General features: G+C 41.2%; 1 protein-coding gene across 1 annotated transcript; it reads left to right on the top strand.

Annotated features, from left to right (window-relative positions):
* The first annotated feature begins 1,276 nt into the window (after positions 1 to 1,276).
* LOC145417890 (nardilysin-like) lies at positions 1,277 to 26,966 on the top strand. The gene is made up of 20 exons (XM_080286504.1): positions 1,277 to 1,529; positions 3,132 to 3,208; positions 4,622 to 4,803; positions 7,233 to 7,373; positions 8,174 to 8,342; positions 8,809 to 9,068; positions 9,696 to 9,928; positions 10,754 to 10,874; positions 11,763 to 11,981; positions 12,896 to 13,025; positions 13,516 to 13,771; positions 17,290 to 17,440; positions 20,984 to 21,117; positions 21,319 to 21,463; positions 22,525 to 22,620; positions 23,403 to 23,546; positions 24,613 to 24,749; positions 25,302 to 25,509; positions 26,240 to 26,399; positions 26,767 to 26,966. Exons 1-20 carry the CDS (start codon positions 1,294 to 1,296, stop codon positions 26,901 to 26,903), a joined length of 3,336 nt encoding a protein of 1,111 aa, XP_080142630.1. The 5' UTR covers positions 1,277 to 1,293; the 3' UTR covers positions 26,904 to 26,966.
* Positions 26,967 to 27,369: the final 403 nt, after the last annotated feature.

Here is a 27,369-nt window from a genome sequence, read left to right as displayed (position 1 = left end):
TCCTAGGTGTTTAAGGTGTATGTTGCTTATATTGTCTTGGCCACAGGCAGATGAGTGCTTAAGATTGCTAATGATGTGCTTCGCATGGTTGTAAGTGAAGGGTGCAAAGTCTAGGTCTGTGGGGAACTGTCTCTTGTGTCAGATGACGTGTCGGTCGTCGTGATGGGGGTTTACTGTAGATGGCTGATGTGTGAAAAGTGATTGATGAGAGTGTTTGCTTGTTGTTTGTTTGAGAGTATGGTGTTTGTTGCTGTGATGGCAGTGTGTGATTGTGTAGTGTTGCTGATGGAGAGTGTGATGCTGTTTAGTGTTTTGTGGAGTTTGCTGGTGTTTGTTTTGGATCAAGTGTTTGGAGATAATTACTGTATTCAGATTTAGTGTTTGCTGCTCTAATATTTTTTTGTTTGAGTGTCGAGTTCTTGTATTTGTTGTACGGTGTCTTGTGTATTGGGTGCTGGGGAGTGTTGTACTGTGTTGTGTTGACTGATATGGCCTTGAATTTCTGGTGTGAAGTTTGGGATTGTGTCTCTTTCTGTTGTCTCTAGGGATGTGTCCTTTTTCTGCATTTTGAATAATTGTAAAGAAAGTCTGAACAGTGGTGTTGATGTTTGTGGTGGGTATACTGTTTAATGTTTCAGTGTTCTGTTTCAGTTATGAAGGCCTTCCAGTTGGCTGTCTTATAATTAGTGTATGTTTAGTAGTGTACCTCTTCATGTGGTTCAGGAAGGTAACTAGTACAGAAAGAGCTGTAATATTATATTAATAGCATAATTACACCAAACCCATAGCAAGAGTTTTCGTTTTGTCAATTACCCCTCGACTCAAGGTGACAGTTCATTCTTGCTACTACGAGATGATTTATTCGGATCAGGAAATATCTGTCATCATGTGTGGGTTTAGTTCTGCTATATCTAGCTTCTCTGGTTTGAAAAATTTAACCCAAGCCTAGTAAAACCTGTCAGAAGATGGCAAGAATATATTTAGGCAAGGTATCCGAAGTTTGCTGGGGAAACATTGTGGTGGAGAAACGGTGTGTGTGTGTGTGTGTGTGTGTGTCAGGAAAAGAGGGATCTCACCGTAAACAATAAGGGTCATGAATGTAAGACGAGCTAAATTATTTGACATGTTATTTTGTCAGTATTTAAAGTTAGTAACGTTGTAGACAAGACCTACGCAGTGTTTGTTGTCACTGTAAACTCAGCTTGATGGACTCTGATCAGTTTCAAAGTAAATATGATGGTGTGAAACATTGTCAAACGTGGCCCAGCGTGTGAGACAGCAGAAGATTGTTGGATGTCATCAAAGAGGGCGATATCTTTAGTGAGCGGACAAATTAGGAAGAAACCACGAAGGGAGCTGCTGAAGGTGAGGATGAGGCGAGGGGAGAACAGCAGTGGTGGTGACGGTGGTGGTGAGGCCGGTATTCATACTTCATCCATTTTACCTTCACCTGCTGCTGTCAGTGGTACCCCTCAGTGTCGCATTCTTCAGACTCCAATCAAGGCAGCTTTAGATAAGAAGGAGTATAGGTGAGTATAGTCATTTTCTTTTCATCCGACACAACTTAGCTGCTCCCATAATATAAATTACTGTTATGTTTGCATGAAATTTTGATGCGCCTTAGTTGTGAGATAGGAAAGAGTCGCCTTGGTTACAAGTCAAGTTTTTCAACCAGGCTGACTACACTTAGCTATAAAATATACTGGAATGGGTCTGGGATCTTTGTTAGGTTAGAGAGTACATGTGCAATAGGCCTAGTATTGATACAGCTTCCCTGGTAGTGACTAGCCAGAGTGTAAATGTAAGTCAAGATATGACCAGCATGGGACTGTAACACAGGGAATACTCACCCTTTCTGAGCACTGACTTCCATGTCACTTTCACTTAGGTAAGTATGGTATAATAGTATTGTATATTTTAACTTTGGGGACAGTGCCCAAAGCAGCTCTTGAACTAATTTCATTTTAAGTTTCAGACTGTTTCCACTAAATGTACAGTTTAGTTTAAGCAGCAGAAGGACCTTACCAATCCACTTTTTATTCTTCCAATTTGTTTTCTATGTTTTCCCAACTATTTTTGTAATGGTAAATGATTGCTTCAAATGGATAGGCTTGAGAGAGGTAGCAAAGATTTGAGGGTTTGAATAATTTGTGGATCATCTCGTAAGGCATGATGTTGAAAGTTCTGCTTATGTACACTCTGTTTCCTTCTTTTCTGGATCCTACTTTACCCTGTTCTAAAGTGGGGGGAAAAAAAAAAGTTCTTCTGGAGACACACTAGACCTATAAGAATGTGTTTGTCATAGCCTACATAGAATTTGCAAACACAAACTGACATTTCTCAGCTCTGAAGGAGTAATTAGCTGGTGGCAAGCATCATCCACTCATTTGATGTAGTGCTGCCTACTTCTTCCTTCACATTTAGGCTATCACTCTTTTTCTGTGTCTCCCATCTCTCTTCCAATTTCTCCCATCTTTCCTGTCACATTTTAGTACTCCTCTTTCCTTTTCAAGCAGCTTTACATTGAGTGACAAGCCAAATAGTTTCCTGTAACCCAGGAAATCATTTACATAGCTGGATGGTAACCAAATGACCAATCCATACATATTCCCTATGTTTCAGCAGGTTAATGCCCCTCCCCATAAAACAACTAACTCAAGGACAAATGACCATCCCTTACGGGATTATGGTGTCTGGCTATAGATAGATAGATAGATTTAGGAAGTCAGAGGCTTCAAGTGCTGAAATGAAAGTTCAGTATGTTTGTGTCAACCATGAGATAGAAGTCACTTGCACTATATTCAGGGAAGGATCCAGCCTCCTTTTTTCTTTCTTTATAGTCAAACATCCTAATTCCAAATGGGATGACAATAAATGAATCATCTTTATATCACCCTCCCCTCTGCCATCAGGCTGCTCTATCTCTGAGTCACACCCCTTTTTCTCATATACCTCTCTACCCCATCTCTTTATCTCATACTTGGTCTGCACCTTCTCCTCACTCCTCAACCCCATTCACATATTCTTTCCTAGTCAGTCTCTTGCTCTCCCTTCTCTCTTTAATTCCATATGACTGAGGTCAAGTATGTCCTGTTAAACATTGATTGTACCGTATATCTTTTTCTTTGCAGAGTAATACAACTTGAGAATGGCTTGACAGCATTACTGATATCAGATTTATGTCGAATTCCTGTGTCTGATGAAGAAGGTTGGTATGACTTTGAGTTGCAGTTCAATAGGCCTATCCAGAAATAAAACATACAGTGAGTCCTTGTTATATGTCAGAGATGTGTTCCAGATTATCACTATTTTATTATTATTTTCTTTTTATACATGTGGAACTTAAAATTGGGACAGATTGGTTAGTAGCCTCATCACTAGGTAACAAGAATGGAATGAAAAAAGTCCCCGAATTGAATGGATTAGTAGGTAGTCTTTTGTTTTTATTATTTACTGAAGACAATTAACTCACCAAAAACACACCTCAAGAAATTGCAATACTGGTATATAACAAGGGTCTACTGTAATATGTTGATTTAAATTAAAAGTGTTGTTGTCACTTTGACTTACAAAATATTCATTCTTGAAAATTATTTTATTGATAATGGACTGTACCCATGAAGTTTCTTAAGCATAAGACATATTTAAGACTACTTGTTTATAGTTTTGTCTATACTTGTATAGCTACCAAATTCTTTATAGCCAAACTACAGTGAATATTGACGTGAAAAAAGCATGACCTGACAAAATTATTTATGACAACTCATAGCTCAGGAAGGTTTTTCATGGTGGAGAGTGATTGGGTGTTAATGTGTGACCCCAGGCTCATTTGAAGCTGAACTTGGTGTATTGCTGGTTGAAGTTGCCTATTCCATGCAGTGTACTGTACCATCTTCCTTTTGGCTGATAGGGAGAGAGCTGATGGATTTGTAGAACAGGTAACTCCACTGCGTAGTTATGCAGGTGCTGCTATATGAAGGCATCGCTCACCAGCGCCAGATTGATTGGGATTCTTTATAAATACAATCTTATATTAGACTGGCATTCATTCATTCATTCATCATCTAATCCTGTGTTGCCCCATGAGGCTAGGCAAGTTGGTCCTGACATTTAAGATGAGAGTGACCAGCCTCATTTATCCCTGAGTGGCATTACTTGAGCAATAAACCCCAACCATCCCCTGGATATAAACCTACATCGACTCAGTTCGGTTGGAGCACCTTAATTACCCACCAAACCACCAGGTGCCTTAATTTGGTTATGTGGTTACCACCCAGCACAGTAAATGGTTTCCTGGTGTACAGGAAACCATTTGGCTTGTCACTCAGTGTAGAGTTACCTGTAGACAGAAGGGAGAGGAAAAAAGGACGGAAAGAAAGACAAAAGAGGAAGGATGGAAGAGGAGAAAGGGCAGGGACCCGAGAGCAGCACTACATCGAGTGAGTGGATGGCAAGCACCCCCACCTACCTAATAGACTTTGGCAATGTGATAATAAACATCATAGGAAGTGAAGCTGTAAACTACTGTATATCAGAGTTTGTTAATTAGGCGAACTTTGGCGCCATAAGCTGGTGGCCTGAGCCTCCATCACACACAAATGACATCAAGGCTATATTCCAGATGATTCAGATGAGGAGGAGAAAGAAGATGATAATGATGATGATGAAGGAGATGGAGAAGAAGAGGAAGGCATTGAAGCAGAAGAAGAGGAGGAGATAAAATCTGCAGATGAATCAGAGATAAATGATGCCGATGATGAGGGAAGAAGAGTCAGATCACGCGCAGACTCAACTAAATATCTGGTACATCATCATCCTGACCTTTTCTGCAGTCAGTTTGTTTATTTATATATTTGTCTAGCACCAGACCCGTTAGCATCATAAATGGTGGCTACAAATGAATCACGTTCATGTCACCCTGCCTACCATCCTCAGGTAACCCTTCTTCCAACTCACACACGCCTGTCATATACCTGTCCACCCCATACATCCATCTCATTCGCAGTCTCCTCCTCCTCCACCTCACTCACATGTACTCTCTTTCTCAGGGCCTTTGTTCTTCATCCTGACCACATGACCATACAGTGATTTCTTTCACATTTTGTTCTTGCTGTAACCAGATTATATTAAGAGACACCGTTCAGATTAGACAGGTAAGACATTTTCTTGAAACCCATCACTGTGATGCCCCCTTTTTTTTTTTTTGTTATTGCATTTTCCAGATTATTTTATTCAGTTTAGGATATTTTTTTAATTAGAAAGATTACCAGTTGATAAAGTCATCATTAACCACTTCATTACAAAGTTGTCTCCTAAACCAAATAGTGCCATAGTAAGGCTGGAAAAATATGGTACCGGTAGTAGAGAGCCATCAATGTGAGATATTCAGAAATTGAATGGTGAGTGAATGAGAGTGTGGCCTGTTTAACCAGGCAGACTTTTGTTACTTCTCCTTCTATCAGGTTTTTTCTTGCTTTCAGGATCCTACCTCCCTCTGTCCTTATGTAGGAAAAAGGTCTGGCTGATGATGTACTGAAAGACATCAGTGTACTGAAGAGACTGAGAGGAAGTAAAAGCCAAGTTTCCTTTCCTGCTTTTCTCTTAATGGACTTTGAAAATTAGTTGGGTGAATCTAAAGCAAATGATATTAATCTGTGCCAAAATAATGTCATCAGTTAGTTGCTGTGGTTCCTGAGGTTGTTTTTCAGTGTTCATGGAGAGAAAAGCATTAGAGATTTCAGGATTTGTAGCTGATAATACCTAACAAAGCAGTTCCACCAGCACCTGCATTAAAAATATAGTAGAAGCCCGATTTAATGAACACCGATTTAGCTGAAGCCCAAGACAGCAGAATCATTTTTTTTGTCATTTTTTTTTGCCCAGTATGAAGGAAAATTTCCTGTTAAATGAGTATAATTCTGTTAAGGAAATTCTGTTGCAAAAACCACCTAATTACTGGAAAAAGTCACGTAAATCAAGCGCATCATTGAACCTATACCAGAAACACTCCCCTGACTTGCGCTGTGCGGTGTTGCCACACATTCCCACCAGGCATGCAGTCTTCATGTGATCCTTCGACTGTAAACAACTGCTCTGCGTGTGTTTGGTTTGCCTTGGTATTGTGGCTTTATTTAGTTATTATTTTTATTTTTTCCAACTAACCAAAGCTTTTATGAACCATGTCTATGGTTCAGGAAAAGAAGGAGAGGGAGAGGCTTTCTGTTGGCCAGAAGTTGGAAATAATTGAGAAGATGGAGTGCCATCCCTGATGTTTCTCAGCCCCTCTGTCACCCCTGTACCAGTGGTGATAGAGGGTGACTCTGACAGTGACTAAACCACAGCCAGGCCTCACAGAGGTGTGGAGGGGCCAGTATGGCTACATGTGTCAGGCATATTTCTGCAACAAGTGCAGAACCCTTTTGGTGGTAAGCCATACTGTAGTTTACTATCCCTGTTTACAATACTACAGTATTAAGTACACTACAATCTATCCTCACCTTATTCTTTATGTGTGCATACTTTATTACTAAGTGAATGCTGTATGCATCAGTGTTAACATGTACATAATAATGCATTTAGTGGTGGGGATATTAATTATGGGTTCAGACTGCTGTGTGTAGCGCTGAGAGTTAGCATAGTTTGCTAGGCTTGGATGTGCATTGTCAGAAACTCGGCTTGACCATTGGCTTCGAGGATTTAGCGGAAAGTACCTCAAAATACTAGAAAAATTTGCCTTACATTGAACCTCGGTTATGGAACTCGATTTAACGGAAAACTTGAAATAACAGAATGGGGGTTGGCTGAATTAGTCTGTTAAATTGAGCTTGTGCTGTAGTAACTGCAAATCCCATACAGTATTGTCCCTATTGGAGCATAGGGGCCCAAGGTTAGGCAACTGTAGTCCAGAACTTTTAAGGATAGGTGACCAAGCTATGCCTTTGGTAGTGATGATAAAAAAGCCTCTGGTCACCTCTGGGACTTGCATTGTATAACAAAAGTGTTCCAACCCAAGAGCTCTACCACCAGACCACCAGCCATCTGTACGTATAGCTTTTCATAATTCATTCCAGTCCATTGTATCAAAAGGTTTCTCCAGATCCATGAAAACAATACTTGTGAGCCTATACAGTACATGAGTCAAAATATTGCCTTTATGGTATCACTCTTGTTATTCTGAATTATGTTAGGTTGTTTTAATATACTGGTAATAATAATTTCTTGCATTTTTCTAGGCAGCAGCTTCTCTTACTGTTGGAGTTGGGAGTTTTGAAGATCCTGACGAAATCCCTGGCTTCATGCACTTCCTTGAACACATGGTTTTTATGGGTTCAGAAAAGTATCCTAAGGAAAATGCTTTTGATTATTTCATCAAGGTAAAGAACTGTATGTCAGTTTTAGCTTGTTGGCTCAGATGTTCTCAGATTCTTATGATTCAGTCTCACTTTATTAATATAATGTTAGTAGGAATAAAGTACTGTACTAGAGTAGTCCTGATGATAAGCAGTTTACTTTAATGGTGACAGTATCAGTATCCAGGATCTTATGAATATCTTTCAACTGAAGAATAGCCTCTGTCATTAGCTAAAATAACAGACAAGAGTTGTCCAGATAAGAGAGTTAATTTGGTGGAAATTTTTGTCCTTTTGCAACATATATATAGTGCAAAAACTTCAGTGTCAGTATCTATCTATCTGTCTGTTGCCAGACGCCTTAATCCCGTATGGGGTGGCCACAAACAAATTGCCTCCACGTCGCTGTCTCCAGTCATTTCACTGCCCTGCTCCCAGCTCACACACCCCCTCTCATACACTTCTCCACTCCATCCCTCGATCTCATCCTTGGCCTCCCCCTCCCTCTCCCCCCCTCCACCTTACTCACATACACTCCCCTCGTCAATCTCTCGCTGTCCATCCTCTTCACATGGCCAGACCACCTTAATATGTTTCTCCTAACGCTTTCTATCACATCCACACCACAACACTCCTTCACTTCCTCATTTGTCAGTCGGTCTCTCCATTTGACTCCACATGCTCCTGTCAAATAACTCAGTGTAAAAATATTAGATAATGTTATTATTAAGCAAGTTACAGTTTGTAGATTAGTGTAATGATGATGATTTAGTAGTCAAGCAACTTTAAGTGAGATTTAATTATACAGTACAGTATTTGTACAGACTCACGGTGGCCATGACAACGCCCACACAGACATGGAACACACCACCTTCATCTTTGCGGTGCAGGAGAAGTATCTGAGGGAGGGGCTTGACCGCTTTGCCCAGTTCTTCATCAAGCCACTCATGAAGAAGGAGGCTATGACAAGGGAGCGGGAAGCTGTGCACAGTGGTGAGTCATTTCTACCCACTGCTTGCATATACAGGAATATTTCATTATATGTTTTCTCTTCTGATGTTCTTTTTTTTTGCTACTAAGTTCAGTAAGTTACAGAACAATTGCCTATGGAAGATCTGTTATGATTATTTCACCCAGATTTTTTGTCTTTTTGCAGTTTATTTTACATATATAGTTCAGAAAAAAGACAGTGGTCAGTTTCAGGCCAAGTTAAAGTAAAAAAAAATACCAATAAAGTAGATTTTTCAGATCCCAACTTACTGTACAGTATCAGTTGTACAGAAAGATATCACCAGCATATGAAGAGGACTTACTGTATGTCTGTAGGTTTTACTTTAACAGCAGTTTCATTCACTTATTAAGTTATTAGAACCCTGTGTAATATAATCAACATTGCATTACATATCTGATGCACTGTATTACGTATTCCATATAGCCTACCAGTATTGTATTATTTCAGAGTTTCAGATGGCATTGCCTGAGGATGAAAATAGGGCCCAGCAACTTTTTGCAAGTCTGGCATCTGCCAGTCACCCAATGAGCAAGTTCACTTGGGGCAACGAAGCAACACTTAGCACGGGTGTGTCAGATGAGGTACTTCATGAGAGGCTGCATAAGCTGCGACGAAAATATTACTCAGCTCACTATATGACACTGGCTGTACAGGCACGACTTTCACTGGACTCTCTGCAGGAACATGTTTGTTCGATATTTGAAAAGGTAAATATCTTGTATTATCCTTGATACTTTAATAGTTTCCTCAAAGTGCCTTTGGACTCTAACATTTAATGCATCATAACAGGAGATATATTTTGCTACTTATTTGTAGCTATGGAAATAATATTTAAATTTTTGATTGGATAATCTTTCATACTTGATTGAATTTGATACTTCTTAGGAATATATTAATAATGTTAAGTGAGGAATTATTGTACCTGTTACATTGACTTTTTGATAGGTAATTACTATGATGCTACATGTGGAAGGTGTACGTATAAGAGTCATGAGTTCAGGGGCTTGAATAGTGAGTGAATGTGTGCATGGTCCATTTCCTTGGGCATGCTGCTGATTAGTCCTTCCACTTTTATATTTTTCCATTTCCTTTCTTTATAAACCCTACCTCAACCCACCTGCTGGTAGGAAAAAGAGGTGGGATGGTGCTGCTGCTGCTGATGATGATAGTGATGATGATGGTGTTGTTGATGATAATTATGATGATGATGATAGTGATGATGATGGTGGTGTTGATGATAATTATGATGATGATGATAGTGATGATGATGGTGTTGTTGATGAAATTATGATGATGATGATAATGATGGTGAATTGCTTTCTGTCTTCTCACAGGTGCCAAACAACCAGATCCCTCGTCCAAGATACTCACACTTTGGATTCCCTTTTGCTCCTGAGAGGTTCCAGCGGCTGATGCGAGTGGTGCCGGTGGGCGACTACCACAAGGTTGAAGTTGTCTGGGTGCTCCCATCAAAACAGGCACACTACCGCACCAATCCACTCCATTACATCTCACATCTCTTGGGACATGAGGGAAAGGGATCAATTCTCTCATTTCTCAAGAAAAAGTTTGTATCTAAAGATATTTAAAGAGTTATAGTCAGAATGTTTCGTTCTGACAGAACTGGGCTACTCCCATATTTTGCATGGTGTTATACTTGCTTGAAATATGATGAGCCTTAGTTATGAGCCAGGAATTAAGCTCCATGGGTACTAATGACAAACAGCAGGACATGCTTGAAGATTACTTAGTATGTGAATTTGACTACTGACGAAGTTTTTGGTTGTAAAATATGCAGTATGTATAGATTGAGATTGAGATGGTTTGGACATGCTGAGAGGATGGAAGAATGCAGTTGGGTATGGAAGGCAAGAAGTATGAATATCAAGAGCCCTAAGGGCTGTGATAAGCAGACCAAAAAAGATCTGGGACAAGGTCACAGTATGTGACCTAAGGGAGTTTACCAGAGATCGTGCAGTGTGGAGAGCCACCATTAGGTAACCAAGGCCAGTGCGTGCAGGCATGTTGATGCCTTTATAAATGATATGATACAATACAAACAATGTGTGTGTGTGTGTGTGTGTGTGTGTGTGTGTGTGTGTGTGTGTGTGTGTGTGTGTGTGTGTGTGTGTGTGTGTGTGTGTGTGTGTGTGTGTGTGTGTGTGTGTGTGTGTGTGTGTGTGTGTGTGTATGTATGTCTGTATGTGTATATGTGTGTATTACTATACATTGTAAATGCATGATTGTAATCAGTGGATAAAGAAGGGGAAAATCTTTTGACTCCTTTTCCAAGAAATACTGCATCAGTCCCTGGTAAGTTTAAAGTACTCAAGATGCAGTGGAACAGGAGACAGACTGATATCACAGACTGTGTCTGCTGTAATATTTACAGAGCGTGGGCTGATGGTCTGTATGCTGGCAATGATGAGACAGGGTTTGAACACAACAGCACTTATGCCATGATGAGCATCGGTGTGGACCTCACTGATGAAGGATTTGCCCACTTTGAGGAAGTAAGTGAAGTTGACTGCTTTTTACATCCACCTTTTTGGCCCACCATGCCTCCTCCCACCTGCATGCTCACTCACATAATCCTTTTTCATCACCCTATCTGTATCCATTTGCCCAGTATGAGCATGCTATCTGCATATACATGTCTATTGTGTTATCAGCACATATCCTTACTCCACATCTTTAACAGATCACTGTATCTTATCCTGTCCACTCTATGCACACCACACATATTTCTTGACAGTTTTCTGCTCACTCCTTGGATTCATAACTTTCCACATTCATGTAGCTAATAATAGTCTCACAGCAGTATGTTAATTGTAAGCACCAGCACATCTTTAACAGAATGCTGTATCTTATCCTGTCCACTCTATGCACACCACACATATTCCTTGGCAGTTCTCTGCTCACTTCTCTTATTCATAACTTTCCACATTCATGTAGCTAATAATAGTCTCACACCAATATGTTAATTGTAAGCACCAGCACATTTTTTTTCAGTTCTTCTACAGCCTCCACACTCAGATCTTTGTATTGTATCAGTGCCTTCTTAGTGCCATCCACTTGTTCCCTCTGAGCCACTCTACTCTCTACTTCCAGTGCACATTCACTCCACCTTTCTGCTATTACATGGAGGTGCTTAACACAACACTTTTCTTCTATCTATCCATCCATCTAACTATAGCCAGATGTTGGGTTACTTGCAAGTGAATCACTCTCATTTCAGTGTTCTGTGCCATCAGGGTTTTTTCTTTAGCTGACACCTCTCTTCCCCTCTCATAAACCTCTCTGCTCCATCCATCCAGTTAATTTTTCTTCTAAATTTCATTATTTGATATTATTGTGTAGTATAGTAATCACATTTTGATATTATCCTCTCCTGTTTTCAGGTACTGTGTGTGATCTTTCAGTATGTGGCATTGATGCGCAAGTCTGGGCCACAGGAGCAAATCTTCAGAGAGCTTCATCGCACAGAAAAGATTGGCTTTGAGTATGCAGAAGAATTATCCACCATAGATAATGTGGAAACATTGTCAGAGGCCATGCAGCTCTACCCTCCACAGGATTATCTGACAGGAAGTGACATTATGGAGGACTATAACCCACAGGTTAGCCAGTATGAAAGTAAGAGGTCATTTTCATCATTGTCATTATCATAATCATTGTTATCATCATCGTGACCTTTTTTTTTTTTTTTTTTGATGTTGGGGTAAGGAAGAAACCAGAAAACAAGGAAAGAGAAAGTGTGTATGATAGAGGGACAAATATCAGTAACATGCCCAGTGAAATTGGCCAGACACTCTGCCACACACCATTTGAGCTCCAGAATCCCAGCTTCATTTCACAGGTCTGACCATCTATCCAGACATCATCCAATCCCTTTTTGTCTCTCTGTTATCTTGTTTTTATTTTTTCTTGGAGGGACAGTCTTGCAACCTTCTTGTCTTTGGTTTCTTCTTCCTTGCATTTGCAGAAAAAAAAAATTGATTTCTTGGGTTGTAGTAAACCACTGAACTTGCCACTCGGAGTAGAGCTACTTAAGTGGAAAAGAGTATAATAAAAAATAACAGAACAGAAAGGAAGAAACAGAAAGAGAGGAGAACAGACACAGAAATGCAGTAGAATGATAAAGGTGAAGGAAGAAGTAGGCATAAATACATCAAGTGATTGGATGATGATCACAACCACTTACCACCAGGATAATGTGTTGAGGCATGTGCATACATGATTAAATGTAGTAGGGAGATAGAAATTAAATATTTGGTGCATGATATCTCCCTTAAGATAAAGAAGCAGTGTAGTATTGACAAGAGTAAAGAGTAATGTAAAAAAAATATTTTGTCTTGGAAGTGAACTGGCTGCCATCCATTATAAATACGACCTGTGGTATCTTTTTGTATTCTGTTTTTCTCTTCCGACAAACATTCTACCATATATGTCCCCATGATTACCACACATGACTCTTTCCCCTTTCCCTTTGTATATAACATGTATTATACCCACTTTAATTTTCTCTTTTCAGATCATCCAGGAGTGCTTGGATGCATTATTGCCTGAAACTTGTAGTATTGTGGTAAAGTCCAAAACCTTTGAAGAGCATAACATGTGTGATTTAAATGAGAAGTGGTTTGGAACAAAGTACTCAAATGAAGGTATGTTAGATGCTGGAAATCTATCTGTTTATCTATTGCCAGACGCCTCAATCCCGTATGGGGTGGCCATGAACAAATCACCTCCACGTTGCCCTGTCCCCCGCCATTTCACTCTCCTGCTCCCAGCTCACACCGCCCTCTCTCATATACCTCTCCTCTCCATCCCTCCATCTCATAACTAGACATTTAAACTTTTTTTTTTTTAAATAATAATTTGTCTGAGTAGTATGTGTTTCCGTCTTTAATTTGCTGTTATGTTTTGATCAGATACAAACCCTCAGTCTCCTCCCAGTCCCCTGAAATGAGGTTGGTGGACTGTGGAAGAAAGATAACTTTGGCATGCAGTCCATTGGGTTCATGTTCAAATGAGCCAGGAGTTGCAGCTACTGCCACTACTACTACTACTGTGCCAGATTGTCGAAAAACATATGATACTTACGAAGACATCTGTGACATAACAAAGATTGAGTGTATGGCTTTTCACTTTCAGAAATTCCAGGCAAGTGGAAGAGTCGATGGGCTGAGCTGCCTGCCAACCCAGAGTTACACTTGCCGTTCCCAAACCCCTTCATTCCTGATGACTTTACATTGCTTTCACCAGAGGGGGTTATACCCGAGTACCCTGAGAGAATATGTCAGGATGCTCTTGGTGACTTGTGGCACAGGCAGGACACTAAGTTTAAGCTGCCTAGAACTTACTGTTACATCTACTTAATCACCAGCCTCCCCATGCGCTCACCCAGGCTGTAAGTAACACAGGCATAAAGTTACAGCTGTATTGCTAAAAGTGGGTGAGTGAAAGTGTCAACAAACCTGGAATATTTTATAATTTCTGAAATGTATGAGAGAATGTGTATGACCTATACAGTAAGTATCATTGTTAACTAGCCTACACTCTGCATCTCACATTCTGTGGGATGCAGAATGATCACATCCAACAGTAATAGGTACAGTAAAACCTCACTATAACAGATGAATTGGGGCCCAAGCCATTCTGAAAAAAGCGAAATTCCAATAAAAGCGACATCCAGACTTCTTCCTCCTAATCCGGACTTTTTCCAATAAATCAGACACTGGTCTGGATCACACCAACTTCTTTTCATTAGCACTGTTGCTTCATTACTTGTTATCCAACTCGTATCCAGCAATATATGTCCTCAAGATCCTGACCCACTCCAATGCCCATCCAACGCTCATCATCTGGGTCACGACAACCACCCAACACCTATCATCAAGGTCATGACAACCACCCAATGCCCAACATCAAGGTCATGACAACCTCCCAGGGTCCATTCAATGCCTATCATCATGGTCATGACAACCATCCAATGACCATCCAACGCCCATCATCAGGATCACGGCAATCACCCGATTCCCATCCAACGCCCATCGTGGTTATGACAACCACCTAATGCCCATCGGGCGCCCATCATCAAGTTCATGAAAACCTATCCAGACATCCTTATCCTCCACCATCCCCTTGCCCAAGCTGGACTGTCAGGTAGTCCGGACCGTTTCTGGCTTTATCGGACTTTTCCCAGCATATAAGAATTTAGTCTGGTGGGCTCCTTGAGTCCAATAAAACCAAATTCCGGTATATTGAAGTCCGTTATATCAAGGTTTTACTGTATTCTATAAATGAAATGGCAGAAAATAAGGATTTGATTACATCTTGAGGCTCTCATTTTTAGTACAGTAATGTATGAAGCTGCTAGACCTCATTTTTTTACAAATGTTTCACTTCAGGTTGATTCATTATTAAGTTGTTGATAATTTGACACCTTTTCTTCACTTAAAGTTGCTGGTGAATTATAAATTGGTTTTCATTTCCAGCATGAGAGTTTTTTGTGCTTTTAACCCCTGCCAGTCGTGAACTAGAAGCCTTCTATTCTATCTGTCCAGCCATGGCCAGATGTCATAATCCTAGAAGGGATGGCCACAAATGGTTTGCCTCCATGTCAAGCTGTCCTCTGCTATCAGTTCTCCAGTGCACAGCCTCTCTCTCATTTACCTCTGTACCGCATTCTTCCATCTCATCCTTAATCTCCCCGTACTACTTCCCCCCCTGTACTTAATCACATACAGTCTATTAGTCAGCCTCTCAGTTTCCATTCTTTCCACGTGGCCAAACCTTTCAATTTACCCTAAAAAAAACATATAATGAAAATTTTTTGTATTATTATTATTATTATTATTATCATCATTATCATCATTATTACGTATGCCACTCAGGGATGAGTGAGTGAGGCTGGTCACTCTCATTTTAATTGTCCAGACCAACATGCCTAGCTTTATGCTCCTACACTCCTCATGGGGTGACATAGGATTGGATGATGGATGGATGGATTATTATTAGGTTGGATGATGGATGGATGGATGGATTATTATTAGATTGGATGATGGATGAGGTGCCTGGTGGTTAAGTGGGTAATTATTGTGCTCCAATCGGACTGAGCCGGTGAAGGTTTATATCCAAGGGTTGGTTGGGGTTTATTGCTCACGTAATGCCACTCAGGGATGAGTGAGGTTGGTCACTCTCATCTTAAATGTCAGGACCAAGTGCCTAGCCCCGGGTTCCTACGCTCCTCACGGGGCAACATAGGATTGGATGATGGAAGGATGGATGAATGGATGAATTATTATTAGATTGGATGATGGATGGATTATTATTAGATTGGAGGGTGGATGAATGGATGGATTATTATTAGATTGGATGATGGATGGATTATTTTTAGATTGGATGATGGATGGATGGATGGATTATTTTTAGATTGGATGATGGATGGATGGATGCATGGATTATTATTAGGTTGGATGATGGATGGATGGATGGATAATTATTATTATCGTCAGATGTGAAAGGATTGAACTTGCTGGTGAATCTCTTGAGTGTGTGCAAGAGTTTTGTTATTTGGGAGACATGTTGTGTGCTGGAGGTGGGGCTGGAGCTAGCTCTGTGGCTAGGGTGAGAAGTGGTTGGAAGAAGTTCAGGGAGCTCTTGCCTCTCCTGACATTGAGAGGGCTCTCCCTACGTGCCAAGGGGTCTTTGTATGCAGCATGTGTTAGGAGTGTAATTCTGTATGGCAGTGAGACCTGGGCAGTGAAGGAGGAAGACATTCGCCGGCTCAGACGTACAGAAATGACAATGATTAGGTGGATGTGCAGTGCGTCCCTGCATCCAAGGCCTAGAGGGGCTGGGTTTACAATGGAAGAGTTGAGAGGTAGGATGGGACTGGAGTGTATTGGTGTTGTGATGAGGAGAGGTAGATTGAGGTGGTTTGGACATGTGGAGAGGATGGGGGATGATAATTGGGTGAGGAAGGTGAGAAGTGTTAATATTGGGGGTGGGGTTATGAGGGGTAGACCGAGAAAGACATGGGACGAGGTCATTAAGTGTGACCTTAGGGTTAAGAGACTGAACAGGGAGGCTGCAATGGATCGTGCAGCGTGGAGAGCCGCCATTAGGTGACCAAGGCCGACACATGCAAGCATGTTGGAGCCTTTAAAAAACGAAAACGAAAACGAATGATGATGATTATGATGATGATGATGGTGATGCTGCTTATTATTACTTATTGTTATTGTTGTTGTTGTTGTTACTGTTATTGTTACTGCTGTTGTTATTACAGTGTCATTATTCATTTATATTTATTTCATCAGGTTAGTTGTAGTTGGGGGCACTCAGCATCCACTCACTTGATGTAGTGCTGCTCTCGGATGCCTATTCTTTCCTCTCTTCCTTTCTTTTTTCCCCTTTTGTATTTCTTTCCCTAATTGTTTCCTCCATCTGTCTACGGGTGACTGTACACTGAGTGACAAGCCAAATGGTTTCTTGTACACCAGGAAGCCATTTACAATGCTGGGTGGTAAGCATATAACCAGATTATGGCACCTGGTGGTTTAGTGGGTAATTAAGGCGCTCTCGTCGGATTTAGCTGGTGCAGGTGTATATGCAAGGGATGGTTGGGGTTTATTGCACATTTAATGTCACCTAGGGATGAGTGAGGCTGGTCACTCTTCATTTTAAATGTCGGGACCAACTCGCGTACCCCTGGCCTCCTATGATCCTCATGGGGCAACACTGGATTAGATGATGGATGGATTTCCGTAGGTGAATGGGAGTGTTTCTCATTCAGCTGAGTAAACTTTGGTTGGTATCTCATTCTATCATGTTTTCTTTGACACTCTGTACTGGTGAGGAAGGAGGTCTGTATGATGATAATGATAATAATTATGATGATATTATTTTTGTTGTCTTCCATAGTGCAGCACTACAGGACTTGTACCTGAACCTGTACCGGCAGCAGGTGATAGAGACGCTGTACCCAGTCTCCATGGCCCAGTATTCACACTCTATATCCGGCACTGAGCAGGGCATAGTGCTAAGGGTCAATGGCTTCAACCAAAAACTTTCTGTAAGTTACTTCTGGCTCTTTGTACAGTCTATCAGTCAGTCAAGCCAGTGATTCTGTGCTTTCTCCTAAGGGAATCCTCATACAGACATTTGTCATGGTACAACTGAATATTTCTGTGGATTGAAAGGTAAAGCAACAATGTGTAGCCAGAGGGGTGCTTAGAGTGGTCCTGGCCACACCATTGGCCTCTTCCATATTTGCATGAGAATATAGGCAGACCCTCCCTGAACAGATCTTGCTGGGCCACCTCATTTTAAAAATCTTAGCAGTGCTTCATTAACCCAAATGCCAAAACCAGCTTATTGCTTCCCAACTGTTGAGAAAATAAATCTGAGATGTGTAATAAAATCTGTAATAATGCAAAGAATCTTGATGTGGACTAATGTTTCCTGCTTGAGAGTTATTATTGTGGGGCTCCCTGTACAGCTATTGACAAAAGCTCACTTACAAAGGTATAGTAAGTCCTTAAATCATCATCATCATCATCATCATCATCCGGATCTCCTTTCCCACCCTAGGACAGGGTGAGGAGCATCAGTGTCCAGACAGCCCAAGTTTGCCCACTCCAATGGGCCTGCTTCCATTCACTCATCATTCAAGCCTCCGGAATCGTGGCTCTATCTGATACGCCAAAAGCCTTCACCACATTCTGTAGCTTCACATAAACGTATCCGTTAGAGTCAATTCAAACGCTGTCACATTAAAAAGGGTGCCAAATCCCTGATCATGCATTTCTCACAACATTCATCCAGCCAGCTCGATCTCATGTCAGTCCCATAGCCTCACTGGCCTTCATACTTCACTTCCTCACACACTCATCCACCATATCTCTTCATCTTATCCTTGGCCTGCTTCACTTCCCCCTTCCTTCAAATTCGCTCAGATATACCTTTTTCACCACTCTGTTGTTATCCATTCACTCCACATGACCATACAATCTCAGCACACACTTTTCGATTCTGGTGTCAACAGACTTCCTCACTCCGCATCTTTCACGAATCACATTACTTCATTGTGGTAGGTGGTGGCGACCATCATCCACTCACTTGATGTAGTGCTGCCTACTTCTTCCTTACCCTTTATCATTCTTTTTCTGTGCCTGCCCTCCTGTCATCCTATTTCTCCCATCTTTCATGTCACTTCTTATTGCTTTTCTTTCCATTACAGGTGGCGTTACATTGAGTGACAAGCCAAATGGTTTCCTGTAAGCCAAGAAACCATTTACAGTGCTGGGTGGTAACCATATAACCAAACCATATGTGCTCCTTATGTGTCAACAAGTGGGTTGGTAGAGGGTTAGTGCCCCTCCCTGTAAAACAAATAACTCAAAGTCAGATGGCCACCCCTTATGGGATTATGGTGTCTGGCAATACATAGATAGATTGATAGACATTATTTCATATCCTATCCTCTTTGTACTCCACGTCACAACATTCATCCAGGCAGCTCGATTTCTTGTCAGTCCCCAAGCCTCATTTCCATACCTCTCTTCCTCACCCATTCATCCACCATATGCCTCCACCTTCTCCTTGGCCTACCTCTTCTCCTCCCTCCTTCAAATTCACTCAGTTATACCCTTTACACAACTCTGTTGTTATCCATTCGCTTCACATGACCATACCATCTCAGTACACTCTTCGATTCTGGTATCCACAGACTTCCTCACTCCGCATCTTTCACGAATCACATTATTTCGTATCCTGTTCACTCTCTGTACTCCACATACATTCTTCAGCAGGCCCATCTCCACTGCTCTCACTCTTGACTTTTCATTTTCATGCCACACCACAGTCTCACATCCATATGTTAAAGCTGGCACTAGCACTCTTCATGTAAGCCTCGTGCAGCTGGTACACTCAAGCTTCTGTTTCATATCAAGGCCTTCATAGTACCAGCTACCTTCCTTCCTTGTGTCACTCTACTGTCCACTTTTTTTGAACATTTTCCTCTCTTTTCTGTCACTGTACCCAGGTATTTGAACTCTCACCAATTCCAGTCTCTCTCCATTCACTGTAACATCACACTGGGAGTTACCTTCTCTCTCAGATACCATCACTTTACTCTTTTCTGCATTTACTCTCAAGGCACGATGCTCACAGACATCAGCAAACCTCTGCACCAGTCTATGAAGCTCTTGTCCTGTATTTGCAAGTAGCACTCCATCATCAGCATAGAACATATTTGAGTCATCACCATTCATTACCAATGCTATCGTCTCTCCATTACTCATGTTTTTACTTCTCTCATTACCTCACCCCTATATTTATATTGAACAACCACTGGGACATCACACAACCTTGTCAAACACCCACATTGATCGTGAACCATTCACTTAGATGCCCATTTACCCTTACACATACCTCACTATCATCGTAAAAACTCTTGAAGGCACCTAGCAGCTTACCATCTACACTGTACATGCACAAACTCTTCCTCAATCCTTCTGTGTCTGCTTTGTCTTATGCTTTTTCCAGATCCATAAATACCATAAACACCTTCTAGCCCTTCTCACAAGCCTTCTCCACTCTCTCTCTCACTGCATATATTGATCCAAACATCCTCTGCCACTGATAAAACCACCCTGTTCATCACTCACTAGGAGGTCTGATATCTCTCTTACTTTCTCTGTAATAATTGTTCCACATACCTTCCGTACAACACTCAATAAACTTATGCCACGATAATTCTTGCACTCACATTGCTAACCTTTATTTTGGTACAGGGTTACAATCACAGTCTTTTTGCACTCTGCTGGCACAGTTTCACTCAACCATACCTTCTTACATATTTTTGATGATATTTTGCAGAATATCACAAGTTTTTCATACAGCTGAGGTAGAAATGAATATCCTTTGTGGCCAGCCAAATCAGCCCTCTATTCTGACTATATTTGGCCATCAGCTGAGCTGAAAGGGGTTAGGGATCAGATTAGAAAAAATGCCACGAAGCATCACATAGCCTATTCTCAGTTGTACTTCTCCATAATTTCCCACTGTTGTAATAACACTTCTTCCACTTGCAATATTTAAACTTAGGAAACATAACTCTCCTGTTGTACCATGAATACAGGTACTTTCTCCTTATGGGAGTGTTTTCTGATGCTGTAGAGAAATCATGGATGGGTCTCATGCTGTGTATTGATGTGCATTATCCCTGTTGCCCTCATATAGTTCTTAGGTGCATAGTGGTCTAGTATGTTATTGGCACTCCAGCTATATGTTGCTCATAAAGGTATATCTCTGAGGGGTGGTTGGGGTTTATTGCACAAGCAACTGGTCACTCTTTAAATGTATGTACTGAGTAGCTTAGTCCCAGGCCCCTGTTCTCATGATGGGGCAGTGCTGGATTGGATGTTAGATGGATGAAAGAAACATTACCCTGTTACTAATGGTCTCACTTACTGATACAAGCACTTCTCATTATATGTCAGGGATGTTTCCTAAATATCAGTAACCTATTTGCAACTGGCTTTGGACATAATAGCAAATTAGAAAACTAGAAAACAACAACTTTTAATGAGGACTTATTGCTTCCCCCAACCAGGAAGTGTTAAAACTGCTGTTAAATCACATGGAGACATTCGGGGAAAATCTGGACGAAAAAACCTTTCACGAGATAAGGCAACAGCAGATGAAGTGCTACCATAACTCTGTGCTCAAGCCAGCCAATGTGCGTAGGTGAGTAAGAGTAAGCCGTTGAAAACCAGCAGTGCAGCCAGCTTAAGTTAGGTTAGGTAATTTTTTAGATTTAGGGTTAGATTTAGATTAGTTTAGGTTAGGTTTACATTAAGTTGGGTTAGATAAGTCTGTGCTCAAGGCAGTCAGTATACCATCATGCAGTCCACTTTCTGCATTAACCTTTGCAATAATGTGTTTCAGAAATGTGCGGTTATCAGTGCTACAGGAGGTACACTGGCCAGACTACCTCAAGCTTGGTGAACTGCAGGGCATTACAAGTGAACACCTACTGAAAGAGTTTGTTTCAGAGCTTTTCCCATCATCACACCTGAGAGTTCTTGTCCAGGTCAGTTGATATACTGTATCTCTTGTGTAAGTTTAGTTTTTAAAGCAATTTTTTAGGAAAAATCAGTGAGTTGGCATATAATACACGTATACAGTATCTCTCTCTCTCTCTCTCTCTTCACTCTCATCTTAAATGTCAGGACCAACTGCCTAGCCCCGGGCTCCTACGCTCCTCATGGGGATATATATATATATATACAGTATATATATATATATATATATACACACAGATAGATGACTTGATAGGTGGATAGATAGATAGATGTATTGATATTGAATAATAGATATATTTTAAGTATGCTCTTCCATTAATATTTCATCCAAGTTTAAATCATTTATTCTGCAATACAGTAATACCTTGATATACTGTACAATATCCCTAGATGCGATACCCAGGCATAACAATGGGGGTAGAAATACCACCATACCCCCCCTAACGATGGCCAGACCCTGGTTTAATGATGGGTTTTAATTTTTTTTTACTGATTTTGAGGATATTTTAGACTAAAATTGTGTGTTTAGGTTTATTTATAAACCGTTTTTAAACTAAGATTAATGTGTTCTAGCCACAGGTGGAATGAACATTGTCATTTTGGGGTACAGTTTACTGAACTTGATTTTTTTCAAGACATATTTGACGATTTTCAGATTTTATTTGTTGGTTTAATGAGCTGTTTACAGGTGTTAGGCTTAGGTTAGCTTCTTTTACAGCTGTTAGGCCATTTAGATTGGGTTTAAACTTGTTTTTGGGCTCATTTGGGTGGGTTTTGGATTTGGCTGGGAGGGAAACCCAAGGCTGAAAAATGCATCCCATTACTTTACGTGTTAAATCTACACCGATATACGATATCCCGCCTAACGATGGGTTTTTACCTAACCAATTGCATCGTTAAACCGGGGTATACCTGTACTGTGGGTATTAAACATTCCTGCATGTGAGGAAGAATATGAAAATACATTCTCAGATTGTACAGAATCAACCCTTTTTTCTCATTCAGTTCGTAGTGGGAAAAAAGATGATTGTGATGATGATATAGATAACCCTATATTGGTAACACCCAGGGCAACACAACCCGGTCCCAGGCTCTAGAGCTGTACAACATGGTGAAGGCCACAGTGGAGAAGCAGCCCAGACACATCCCTTGCCCTACTCCATCGGTGAGTATAGTTGGCATGCAGGTCAGTTGTGCTTTTTTCTTTTTTATCTACACTTCTTTCCTCACTTTCCTTATTCTCCCTTCTTGCCTTCTTTTCTTTATGCCCCTTTTTTTCTCCTGCCTATTTCTAATACTATTTCTCTCCCTCCTTAGTTTGCCTTTCCATCTTTCCATTCTTGTACTCATGTTACAGTAGGACCATGTTCTCTCCACATCTGTACCTGTTGTTTATTTTCCTCTCACGACCACTTCATTGTGTTGTCAGAAACTAGCTGTGAACCCATGAACTGCTGAGTGTCAGAGTTCTTGTACTGTACTGTACTTGTAATGATGCAAACATGTCTCGAGTGAAATCCTTTGAAAGAACCGGCAGGTCTGAGAAGCAGATGTCAGATTATTATTATTATAATAATTATTGCAGTATTAACTCTACACTGAGTGATAAGACAAATGGTTTCCTGTACACCAGGAAACAATTTACTATACTGGGTTGTAACCATGTAACCAAATTATGGCACCTGGTGGTTTAGTGAGTAATTAAGGGGCCCCAATTGAATTGAGCCTGTATAGGTTTATATCCAAGGGATGGTTGGGGTTAATTGCTCACATAATGTCACTCAGGGATGAGTGAGGCTGGTCACTGTCATCTTAAATGTCAGGACCAACTTGCCTAGCCCCGGGCTTCTATGCTCCTCTTGGAGCAACATAGGATTGGATGATGGATGGATTATTATTATTATTATTATTATTATTATTATTATTATTATTATTATTATGACCCAGCTTCAAACCCATGAGTTGCCACCTGGAGCTTGGGTGGTGCAAGCGAAAGGAGTTAACCCTGCGGACACCAACACCTCGGTGGTCAACTACTACCAACACAAACCTGGCGACCTACATTCAGAGATCTTGATGGAATTCATACAGGTTTGTGTGAGCTTGTATCAAAACAGCCTAGCTTTATTAATGTTATTATTTTTGTGGTCCCAGGCTCATCTGGATTTGAACCTGGTGGGCTGTAGGAAGCTGGCTGCTTTACCAAGTCACTCTCACAGATCCTTTTGTTGATTTTATATGATGGTAGAGTGAGGTACATGAGGTGGGTATGTGTGTTATGGTGTTGTTGTGCTACTTCAGTCTGTCTGATTGAACGACTCATCAACCACAGGCAAGCATCCACCCCTGGAGGGCCATCCTATGCAGTGAACTTATGTTTCCATGTGCCTGACAGTGCCTCTCAGGGAATAATGTGGAGCTTTGGTTCCTGGGTGGATGCTGCATTTACATCACTCCATGCAGTTAAAAGGGAAACCATAGTAGACTCCACATCACTGTGTTATTTGGCTATGTGGTAACCTCCTAGCATTGTAAATGGTTCCCTGAGTTACAAGAAATCAATTGGCTTGCCACAGTGTAGAGCCACCCGCAGTGGGAAAAAAAGTAGTAAAAAGCGACAGGAAGGATAGGAGAAATAGGAAGAGAGGAGGACAGAAACAGAAAAGAATGACAGACATGAAGGAAGAAGTAGGCACCACAACATCAAGTGAGTGGATGAGTTCCCCCACTAAACACCATGTTGTGAGGTAGTGGGCTGCATCTTAGTGAGGACATACTTAAAGTGGACACTGGATTGGTTATGAATTATATTTTGTGTTGGCACTGGAGCAAGAAAGGGTGATAGCTGCAGCTTAGCCTGGCTAGGCACACTTGGGTCTCTGGGAAGGGCACATTTTGTGGGATGAAGGTCTGATTGTTTTTTTTTGAGAGATGCTGTGCATGATTGGAGGCTTTGCATGGCTGTTGTCAGGATTCCTGTTGCTTGTACAATGTGTGTGGATGATTGTGTGGACCATTTTACTGAAAGGGCAATTAATAATTTTCCCACTTTTGTGCTTTTGCATTGTATTTGTATCCTATCTCACCCCATCTTTAGGTGGGAGAGAGAGTCAGGATGATGATAATGATGAATAATTTTACATGTACTTTACTTCAGATGGTGATGGACGAGCCTGTGTTTGATGTGCTGCGAACACGAGAGCAACTGGGCTACCATGTGTACTGCACCAACCACAACACCTATGGCATTCTGGGCCTCTCCATCACCGTCAACACTCAGGCCAATAAATTCACGTGGGTTGCTGTGGCATGGGTAAACTGTGTTGGGAAATGGAGAAACACGATATAACCATTGCCAGTTAATGCAGTGGTGTGGAGGTACTTTCATATTGAATAATTTATAAAGGCCCCAGGATGATTACATGCATCAGCCTTTGTCACCTAATGGCGGCTCTCCATGCCACTTGATCTCTGGCATTGTTTTATATGAAAATATGAAGATACAGTATGTAGGTTCATAAACTTGATTTAATGCAGTGATAATGGAGTGTCAACTGTACGGGTCAATATACACCAAATGAGATAATGTAGATGTTTAGAGATTAAATTTGTGGCCATCAGTACCATAGATTTTTTTAAATAGCCATTTCTAGAGGTTTTGGATTTCTCTACAGCCATGCTATTCTCACCCAAATACAGATACAGATACCTCTTCATTCCCATCTTTCTACATCATTCCTAGTGTCCCCCTTCTCCCCCACCTCAGTTACATACACTCTCCCAGTTATTTTCTCACTTTCCCTTCACTTTACATGGCCAGCTTTATTTGTATTTTTATACCATCAGTGCTTCCCATGTTGATGAAAGGATTGAGGCGTTTCTGGCAGAGTTTATGGCAATGGTAATGAAGATGGAAGATGCTGAGGTGAGCCAACTGAAGGAGACTCTCACCAGTATGAAGCAGACCATTGACCTTACTCTCAGGGAGGAAGTCAACCGCAACTGGAATGAGATGATTCACGAGGAGTACGTTTTTGATCGCCTCAAGAGACAGGTAGGATTTTCTTCTTTATCTGTGATTTGTGAGGAGTACATTTTTTATTACCTCAGGAGGCAGGTGGGATTTTCTTCCTTATTTGTGATTCTGTCTATCTATCTATTGCCAGACGCCTCAGTCCCGTATGGGGTGGCCACAAAAAAAATCGCCTCCACATCGCCCTGTCCCCCGCCATTTCACTGCCCTTCTCCCAACTCACACCCCCTCTCTCTTATACCTCTCCACGCCATCCCTCCATCTCACCCTTGGCCTCCCGCTCCCTCTCCCACCCTCCACCTCACTCACATACACTCTCCTCATCAGTCTTTCACCCTCCATCCTCTCCACATGGCCAAACCACCTCAGTGTGTTCCTCCTAACACTTCCTATGACATCCACACCACAGCGCAGGGAGGGAAGTTAGGGAGTGTTGAGGAGGCAGAAGGGAAGGAGGGAAGCACTGGGAATAGGTGTAGGAAAGGAGGAGAATTGAGGTTGAGAGAGTGTGCTGAACCTGCCTGTGCCAGAAAGACATGCCTTCATGTGGTGTTATCAGTATAACTGGGTGGCTTTACTGCCTAATCATGTAAACATTCTTTAGTTTCCTCCCTATCCTAAGTAAGGATGATGATGTACTGCAGGAGATGGATAGCATTGGCCAGCAATCCATCAGGTTCATGTCCAGCTGAGCCTGGGGTTGCAGTTACTTTTATTACAACTGCTGAATCTGGCATTTTCTCCCATTCAGATTGAGCTCATCAAAGACATCACCAGGGAGAAGGTAGTAGAGTGCCTATGTGCAGTGACAGAAAAGTGTGGGAACCCTGTGTACAGAAAACTGAGTGTTCAGGTGATGGGATCTGCTAACACTGAGAATTGTTCACCGCCCACTATGGACCAAGTACTGGGTGAGTTTGTGCCCTGTGTTATCATTGGCATAGGAGATATTGTAACACTGCTTTCATAGCCTTTTATTGTTGTATATGCACTTGATTATCTTGTATGATGTAGGAGAGGGATGCCTTTATGTGGTGGCACTGATATAACTGGAAGATAGGCCCAGTTTTACAGTATCCCTCATCTCCATCCCTGTTCACTAGGCCCAGTTTTACAGTATCCCTCATCTGCATCCCTGTTCACTCAAAAGGAGGATGGTGAGTTACAGGAGATGGATTGTTTCAGTCTGCGGTCCACTGGATAAACATTCATTTGAGCTGGGGGTTGTAAGTAATACTACTACAACAGTTACCAATACTATTCTCTACCCACTATCAGGTCAGACAGAGGTGGTGCAGTTGCTTGGACCAAATGAAGAGGAGGGTAAGACAGAGCCATCCACAGAGCAATTCATCATGGATATACCAGCTTTCAAGACCAAGCTCAAGATCTATCCGTTTACAAAAATACAGTAGCTTAACTCCAGGGGATTCCTAGCAAGACCAACCATAACAAAATTTTTGTCTTGTAAGAAAGCATGATTGGTTATTTCATGTAATGTACATTTAAAAAAAAAAAAAAAACTTTTGTTGAAGTGGTAGGATTTGGTAAAAATTTGTTTTGCCTAATGTTGTTGGCTAATGCTAACTACTGGTAATATGTTCAGCTGAAAGTGGTTTGGATATGTGGAAAGAATGGAGGATGAAAATTGGGTAAAGAAATCTGAGTTTAAATGTGGAAGTTGCAGCACTAAGAGGTAGCTATATCTTAGAAGACTTTGCTTGAGGTTGTGCAGAATATTTATATTCTCAATGCTAAGGGGTTGAACAGAGATGCAAGAGGTTGTGTGGCTTGGAAAGCTATCATTAGGTGAATGAGGAAAGCTATCATTAGGTGAATGAGGAAAGCTATCATTAGGTGAATGAGGGTGACACAATCAAC

The sequence above is a fragment of the Coenobita brevimanus genome, chromosome 111, assembly GCF_032717465.1.
Source record: "Coenobita brevimanus isolate Jiangsu-jjx chromosome 111, ASM3271746v2, whole genome shotgun sequence".
In the NCBI taxonomy this organism is placed as follows: Eukaryota; Metazoa; Arthropoda; class Malacostraca; order Decapoda; family Coenobitidae; genus Coenobita; species Coenobita brevimanus.
This window is presented reverse-complemented; position numbering and strand designations above follow the sequence as displayed.